The sequence below is a fragment of the Sinocyclocheilus grahami genome, unplaced genomic scaffold, assembly GCF_001515645.1.
Source record: "Sinocyclocheilus grahami isolate Dianchi unplaced genomic scaffold, SAMN03320097.WGS_v1.1 scaffold914.1, whole genome shotgun sequence".
NCBI classification, from domain to species: domain Eukaryota; kingdom Metazoa; phylum Chordata; class Actinopteri; order Cypriniformes; family Cyprinidae; genus Sinocyclocheilus; species Sinocyclocheilus grahami.
In genome coordinates, this window is record NW_015506093.1 from 441,152 (window position 1) to 450,260 (window position 9,109).

At 35.6% G+C, this 9,109-nt stretch overlaps 1 protein-coding gene across 1 annotated transcript; it reads left to right on the top strand.

Annotated features, from left to right (window-relative positions):
* Positions 1–7,982: 7,982 nt before the first annotated feature.
* LOC107564168 (GTPase IMAP family member 7-like) lies at positions 7,983–9,109 on the top strand. The gene has a single exon (XM_016249178.1). The coding sequence runs from the start codon at positions 8,030–8,032 to the stop codon at positions 9,107–9,109; it is 1,080 nt and encodes a 359-aa protein (XP_016104664.1). The 5' UTR covers positions 7,983–8,029.

The window sequence follows — 9,109 nt, forward strand, 5'->3', positions numbered from 1 at the left end:
GTTTATGTTACAGTAGCTTTTTGTTCATTTATCAGACAGAGAACCAGGAACCATGACTGGATGAGATTTTAGATAGAAACATCATTAGTGGAACGTAATATTATTCATTACGGCACCTCGGGCAAGAATATGGGAGGTAAGAAATGACACCATTAAAAAAATATGACTTTCCTTATGATTTTTGAAGTATTTTTTTTAACTTTGACTTTGGACAATTCCATATGTTGCCATATTAAAGATGAAAAGCTACTAGAGTTTTTAAGCTTTAGAAATTCTGATACTATACCACTCTTAAAGGGACAGGTCACCCCAAAATGAAATTGGTTATCATTTACTGACCCTCATGTTGTTTCAGAACTGTATGACTTTAGAAAAAGACATTTTTTTTTTTTCAAAAACTTTTTAAAAAGGAGAAGAACGAATGTTCTGATCTGGAAACAGAATAGTAGCCTATTTTATCGATCTATGTGTGATTATTATTTAACTCTATGATATATGACTGCTGTCTAAATGATGCATGGGGATTAGTTTTTTTAATTCTCCCTATTACATGTAGGCTAAATGCTGTCACATATAATTCTTTTTTAAAGTGTTAGTTTTACTTTTTTAATTTAATTGTTTGCAATTATAATATTAAACAATTGTAGGCTATATATTATTTATAAGGTGCAGTGAAAAATAGGCCTATCAACACAAACTTTTAAAAGAAGAACAGTTGTACCGATAGGGAGCCATTTTAGTGATATATATGTGACCAGTGTTGGGGAAAATTACTTTTAAAAGTAATGCATTACAAAATTGCGTTACTTCCTAAAAAAGTGACTTAGTTACGGACGTTACTTAGTTACTTTTTATGGAAAGTAATGTGTTACGTTACTTTTGCTTTACTTTTTCTCATCTGCCTTGGCCTCATTTCTCTCTTCGGAAACAAACAAACCAACAAAAAAGAAACACAAATGTCATGTTCGTCTGAAGTCATTTTTGCTTATCAGTATGGTTGATCATCGAAGGTCAGCAGCAAAGATACTGGTTAATAAAATGGATTCAAATACATAAAGGATATTTGTGTTATTTAACATGTTTGCATCATGTCCTGAGTTTGCATTTGACTGTTTTTATTCATTTTGAGGAATACTGAATCTGTTTTTGTGCATGCTGGCATTTAGTCCAGAACTAACATCACAACGCCTCTGCACTCACTCCTGATTTCTCTCACTATTACATGTAGGCTAAATGCTGTCACATATTCATTTTTTAAAAGTTTAAAAATAATTTTTTTTTATTTGATTGGTTGCAATTATAATATTAAGCAATTTTATTTATTATTCATAAGGTGCAGTGAAATATATCAACACAAACTTTTAAAAGAAGAACATTTGTACCGATTTTAGTAATCTATATGTGACTCTTGAACTTTAAGATGATTACTAAGATTAAATAAGACTAAATTATCTATATTGACTTATCTTTTTTAATGCATGGGATTTGTTTTTAATTATCTCTGTATTATATGAACATACAGTCACTATTGTATTTACTATAATGTTTTTTTTTGTTGCCATTAATTAGAATAATAGTAAATTATTTTCACTGGCATTTACTTTTGTGTATAGGTCTTGTTTTATTCTTCTCACAAACTATTTTTTCTCTTTATACATTAACACAGGTGACTGTTAAGCTTTGCTGTTATTCTATAATCACGAACATGTTTGGTGACTCTCTGTCCAGCAGATAGCACTCGTGCAACATGAATTAACAGTCGTGCAGTTACATAAGCTGCCAGTGTCTTTTATTGTACAAAGATCCATAAGAGGTTCCAAGTACCAGCTCTCAGTTTTATTGAAAGCATGTGGATTGAAAAAGTACCCTTACAAGACTTGCCAAAGCTTCTAGAACTGTAGAGCCACAAGTGAAGTAAACTGCACACTGTTTTCTACTACATCTAAATCACTGGACCTACACAGCAATGAAAATGGCCTTCATGTTTCCTGCTCCCTGTTTCTCAAAACTGAACAGCACTGTGCAGCCAATAGACTGTAAACCTATAAGCTGACACAGTTATACATGTTTAATATGATGTGTATAGCCTTGGGTATAATACTCTAATTAAGGTCAGACTCTGAAGTATACATTTGAAACAAGTTCAGAATCACTGGATAGAAACAAAACAATTCCAAAAGGCTTTGACGTTTTAGTTTTGTGTTTCTTCCCCATACAATTCTTCTAAAATCTTACTAACAATATGTTTCTGCCTCATCATTTGACCAAAATCTAAATCGGATCGCAGTCGGAATTTTTACAAACACTCAGTGGTGATTGCTAGTGACTTAAAAGTAAAAGTGTTGTATTTTGTCATGTGTAGCTTGAAGCTAATTGTAACTGTAATTTCTCTGTTACCCAAATATGTGTCAGCAAATCCACGCAGTCACTGCCTCCACCGTCACCACAATCATCAGCCACCACTCACACCAGATCGCACTCGCCTGAATTTTGGTCACCTGCACCTGCCGTCTCCAATCAAGCCACCTTTAAGAACACGCTCCTCTCAGTCACTCATCGCCCGGTTTACCGTTCACATTCCTGAACTGTTCCCAGACTCTATGTGCACTACTTATCTGTCTGTGTCTGTGTCTGTGTCTGTGTCTGTGTGTCTGTGCCTGTGTGTCTGTGTGTCTGTGTCTGTGTGTCTGTGTCTGTGTCTGTGTCTCACACACACAATTCTCCGACGGTGTTCTCCGATCTCCTACGAACCTGCAAAGAAACCACACATCAGCATACAGCTAAGAACCATTGAACTGATCATTGTGTTTGATACTTACCTGCCATTTGATCTTCACGATCTGCTTCCACACGCCTGCCAATAACCTGCCTGTTCATTCACTCACCTGTTGTCTCTGGCTCGATCTGTGGCCATATGATTAAATAAGTATTTAATCAAAAGAAATCGCATAAGTTCATACGATTTTTAATTCTAGTAATATAATTTATATCGGGATCAGAGAGATGTGGGTGGGCGAGCCGTGTAATGCCACCACTTACACATCTGTGTTCAGATCAGCTTTTCTCCTGACAAAATCAGTGTAATGGCAATATTTCCATCCCCTGAATGTAAGCTTTTCCATATTCCAAGCGTTCCTGATGCGCTGGTGACTTCATGTGCTGTGACTATTATGAAGTAAATCTAGGAATTATTGGATTTCAAATCAGTAGGGGTTGAGGCATCAAAAGTAACTAAGTAACGAGCTGTTTTATGGATGGTAACTGTAATGTTATTACTGAACTCTTAGTAATTGGTTACAATACTAGTTACTGCAAAAAGTAATATTATTACTGTAACTAGTTACTGCCCGACACTGCTTATGAGAACGCAAAAGTTGCAGTTGAGATGACACAAGTATGTCTTTCATGATATATATATGTATATAATAGTGTTCAATAATATACTTGGATGTTTTGCTACTTCATCATCTTGCCTTGCTCTCTTTCAATGTTAAAAGTAATGCTTCGAGCTGGAATTCGCACTCTGCTTCTGAAGAGTAAACCTCACCTACTTTGATTTGATTGGTCATCTCAATCATTTTGACATTGAGTGCTGAAAGACCGCTGAGCAGGGCCGCATTATCCTAATGGGCAACATGGGCTGCAGCCCAGGGCCCCGAGCACTAGGGGGCCCCAGAGACAATTCTCTTTTGCCTCTTAAATAGGGTTGACAGTAAAATATGGGGCATTCATTGTCATTATTTCATTTGATCTTCATTTCACCACTGAATGTATATAAATCCCTGAACCAGTTTTATTAATATTCAAAGAGTGAGTTATTTTAAAGGGCACCTGTTATGCCCCTTTTTTCAAGATGTAATTGTGGCAAGGGGGGCGTGGGAAGGCGAAGGGCTGCAGCGGGAGAAAGGGTTTGGAGATGAATGATGAGAAGGAGGTCAAGTGAATAATGATTAACACCTGTCTGTAATTCCAGTGATTGTGGGAGAGAGAGACGAGAGATAAGCGCCGGCAGACCTGGGAGAGGGGGCTGTATCTGAGGGAGAGAGAGTCGGAGCAGTGTGCGTGTGTGTGTGTGTGTGTGTGTGTGTGTGTGTGTGTCCGTATATGTATACAAGACTGTGGAGGCAGAGAGCCGAGCAGCACTTTATTTTTGTTCTATTTTGTTTTGGGGGAAACTAAAAAGGTTTACCCGCCACACCTGACTTCCTTGTTCTTCCTCCCGAACTACAAACTGTATTCCAGTAATATTAATCTTATGGCTCTCCACAATGTGCTTGTGAAGTTTCAGGTCAAAATGTATTATTTATTGTATTTTTTATAACAAATAATGTGTCTGGTTTGTCCAGCCATTACAAGCGAGACATTATTCAACATCATCAGCAAGACGTTGATTAGGAGATGCTCTAGGGGATAAATGTGTAAACACAGATGCTGACTGCAAAATAATGCCCCACCAGTCACAAAATCCTAGAACTGGGCCTGCTGTAAAATACATTGTGAGCACATTTAGAAGAGAGTTAGACTGTTGCAGATATTTTGACTAAGAGCAGACAATGGCTCTTTCCCAGAAAAGGAAATGCCATTTTAATGACAACATGATGAGAGAATTTCCATTTCTAGGCCCAAGCCCGAATGATACAGATAACGTTGTTCCTCTTTTGTCAAGTTATTTTGGACAAAATGATCTGCTAAATGCATAAATGTAAAGAATGTAAATGAATGTCGTCAAGTCACCTTTATTTCTAAAGTGCTTTATACAATAGAGACTGTGTTCAAAGCAGCTTTAATAAACAGGAAAATAACAGAATCGATACAAACATCAAATATGAGACAAATTCAAAATTGAGCTGTAAAGCAACTTTAGACTGTAAGACACTAGTATCATTATACAGCTCAAGTCAGATTTGGTTCAGTAAACTGTGTGAAGTACAACAATTTTGAATCAAGTTCAAATCTGCTAAGAACCTCTTTTGAAGAAAACAGTGTCATTACTCTGATCAATTCAGTAAAACAATTGTTTCCCCTCATCTGATAATGTCAGTTCAGTCAAATTCACTTTGTCCTTCAGGATAATTTTGTAAGGGCTGAACAAGAAAGTGAACCTCCCACTAATGACTTACTGAAAACAACACAAGCCTATGGCAAGCCATTTTAACATTTAATCTATAAACCATACTAGTATCTATTTTCATGGTACTAGTACTTATTTTTTTTTAGACACTATTTCCATTAAGTACTGATACTCAGCCATTAGATACTATATCTTATTTATTAGATACTAGTAATTATTCCAATAGTGACTAGCATTTAATTATACTTGTTAAGAAAAATTAAAACTAGTACTTATTTTTTAATTATTAGTAAATTTGTTGACCAAAGATATCCTGAACTTAATAGAACTAGTACTTTTTGAATGTGCATTTCTGCTCAGTATGCTAATAGTTTGTTGAATATTAATAAACCAACATATAAAGGCTCGCTTCCACCACCAACAGTACCCTTACTTGACTGGCTTAGTCTATATAAAGTAGTGATCGATGTCATTCTTGCACGAAGAAGAAAGCGCAACACTAGGCTTGTTCGAGAAGCATTGGCGCTGCGCAGACCAGTCAACGTATGACATCAAAGTACAGTGAGAGCGATTGGAGAGCAGACAACTCTTTATGCTTTTGAATTGCTGGCACCCCAACAGAAGGGAACCAAAAAAGTGGTATGGTATGGTTCGCTATTTTGGTACCATTCACAACTTCTGACAATGGAAATGGAAATAATTGCTAACCATACTGTACTGTACTGAACCGTACCACTCAGTGGAAACAAGGCTTAAGAGAGAGATTAGACAGGAAACCGTAATAAAGAGACAGTAAGAAGAAGATTATGAGAAGGGAGGAGAAAGAAGGTGCAACATGGCAGAGGTAGTAGAACAAGTTTGTAGAAAATACAGAAAGATCATTAAAATATTATTATTGTAAGGAATTATAAATACTCTCCAAAAAGACATGATCCCATGTGGTGGATGTCGTCGGTATTGTGGCTGTTTGGCTGGTGTGCATGAACTGGTTTTTGGATCTACTTAACTTAAAAATAAAAAAAGTCTTTATGATATTGTCAAAACAATAAATATATTATCAGGGCTGTACTGTAAATGTCACTTTAGAACTAGTAACAGAGGAACGAACGTTGATAGTTGCTTCATTGAAAGCTTATTGTATCACTTTATTAAAAGCTCACTGTATTCTATAGAGTATTATGAGAGAGAGATGAACTGAGCGAGTGTGATTACCTGCATCTGATACAGCTTTCATTCTTCAGCTCAATCTCATATTCACAATAAAACATTAGTTTGAATGTCTGCTGAGGAAAGCAATATCTTTGTCGTACTATCTTTCATCTATTAAGGGTGGTTTCCGATGACAGCGCTGCTCACTGCATTTGTTAACTGTGTCTTACAAGCTGTCGATGAAAGTAAAAATAACTTCCTTGTCTTATGCTATGAATAGTCCAAATGGCCACAGAAGAGTTCAATTAAAATTTTGACTAGTAAAATATAAAATCGTACTAGTAACATTTAAAATAAGTACTAGTAGCTAATAAATGTGTACTAGTATCTATTGAATAAATACTACTAGTTAATAAGTATGAGTATGTTACAAATATAGTACTAGTATGTATTTAATAGGTACGAGTACCTAATGAATAAGTACTAGTATCTAATAAATAAGAACTAACATGTAATAAATAAGAACTTGTGTCTATTATATATAAGAGTATCTAATTATACTAGTATCTAATGATTAAGTACTAGTATCTAAAAATACTAGTACCTAATGAATAACTACTAGTACATACAAATTATGTACTATTCACAATAGAATTGTATACTAGTCAGAACTGAATAGTTGATATCTCGAAGACAGATCCCCATAGAAGTCAAGGTTACACTTTAAGGTGCCCTTATTACAGTGCAATTATAATATATAATATTTAAGTACTGAGTAATATATTAATTACTATTACTGTTAATTAATATTACTCAGTAAATAAAACTATATGGTTAGAGTTAGGATTAGGGTTTGGCTCAGGGTTGCTTGCATGTAAAATGCATAACTTATTGTTATTATAATAGTAAATACATTTAACATGTGTAATAAGGACAATTTAAAATAAAGTGTTACCGAAGTCGATAGCAGAAATTTGAAATTTGTTACAAGTAACAATAGAATAGTTGGGGAGACGAACCTCAACAACCTTCCATGGAATGTGCTGGTTTGATGTGTGTGTCTCCATCATGTAGGTGGGTCTGTTGTGAGACAGATCCTACACCAGTTTAGGCCTATATGCCAATATCTCAAGAGAGTGTTTGTCTGGTGAGATTATATGAAGTATTCAACAGAATTAATGCTCTGAATGGTCCTTATTTAGTGATAAAAATGACTTAGTAAAGGTAATGTGAGAAAGACACACACTAGTAAAAATGATTTGGTCAAATTATAAGCCTATGTAACAAATATTCATACACACAGTGTGGTTAAGAAATCTCAGAGTGAAATCCATAGTCGTATTTAAATGTAAACATGTTTTAAAGTTATAAGTTTATCTGTGTCAGCAGATGATACATGAAACTACCATTTATGGTAAATATTTCACAATATTTGACAGATGTCTTCAAAGGAAAGGTCACTTAGTTTATCACATTGACAGAGGAAGTCTTGAAACACACACTGATCTTGTTCACTTTTGGTGAACAACTAAAAAAACAAACCTTAATTTTGTTAATCTTAAAAAAAACAAAACGCTTCTCATTAAGTAATTTCCTTTACCCCACCCATACCAGTGCAAAAAAAACAACCGTTTTGAGTCACTGTTTTACTGAATAGTACAATGAGTAAGAAAATATGCATTTGAATGTGCTCAGACAAATAAACTGTTGGTTGGAGGAACATCATAAATGATTACTATCCATGAATGTTTCTAGATTTGAAGGAGGTCCAGAATCAAGAATAACCTGCATATCACAGAGACTGACATCATGGCACAGACAACGAAAAATGTTGTCCTTATTGGAAGCACAGGAAATGGCAAAAGCAGCGTTGGGAATATGATTCTTGGAGAAACAGCATTCATCACTAACGCTTCGGCTAATTCTGTTACAACTGAATGTCAGAGAAAAGAGAAAATCATAAAAAAAATAAAAATGGCAGTTATTGATACCCCTGATTTCTTTGACACAGAAAATGAGGAGAAGATGAAATCAGAGATAATCAAAGCTCTGATTGAATGTTCGGAAGGCATTCACGCCTTTATCATTGTCCTAAAGGTTGGAAGATTCACAACAAATGAAAGGAAGATGGTGCAACACCTTCTGAACACATTGACAGAGGAGGTCTTTGAACACACAATGATTTTATTCACTTTTGGTACGCAACTAGAAGAACACCAAACCATTGAAAAATTTGTGGAGACCAATTCACAACTAAAGCAGCTGGTTGAGAAATGTCGAGGTCGCTGTCATGTCATTGACAACAAATACAAAAAAAAAGGACACACAAAAAAAGTGATGAACACCATCCACGCCATTCTGAAAAAGGACAGCTGCTACACCAACGCTCTGCTTCAAGAGTTGAAGAACCAAATTGAAGAAAAGATGAAAGAAAAGAAAGCACACAAAATGAGTTCAGAAATGAAACAATTAAAAGCAAAGAACAATGTTCATGAAACAATTGTGAGGCGGGCTGCAGGAACAGCATCACGGGTGCTGGTTAATGCTTTTCTGGGTTCTTGTGATCTAGTAGGTTCAGGTCTAATAAAAACCATTTCAGCAAGTCTAGAAAATATTGCTGAAATAGCTGCTGGAGCAAATGTTCTGGGTGCAGGAGAAGCAGCAGCAACAGTGGCTGCGAGTGTCAAAGCAGCATCTGCCGCTGTTGTTGTTAGTGCAGCTCTTGGAGGAGCTGTTATAAGAGTTCTTTCTGGACGGAAAGCAGAAGATACAGCAATGACCAGCTCTGAGAATGCAATCGCTTTAATGAACGATGCACAAACTGCGCTTGAGAATGCAAAAAATATGCTTGAAAGAGCAACAACTATGCTTAAGAAAAAAAAAAAGTAA

Coding starts and splice junctions, on each gene's coding strand:
- LOC107564168 (XM_016249178.1), top strand. CDS start 8,030: ATGGCACAGACAACGAAAAATGTTGTCCTTATTGGAAGCACAGGAAAT.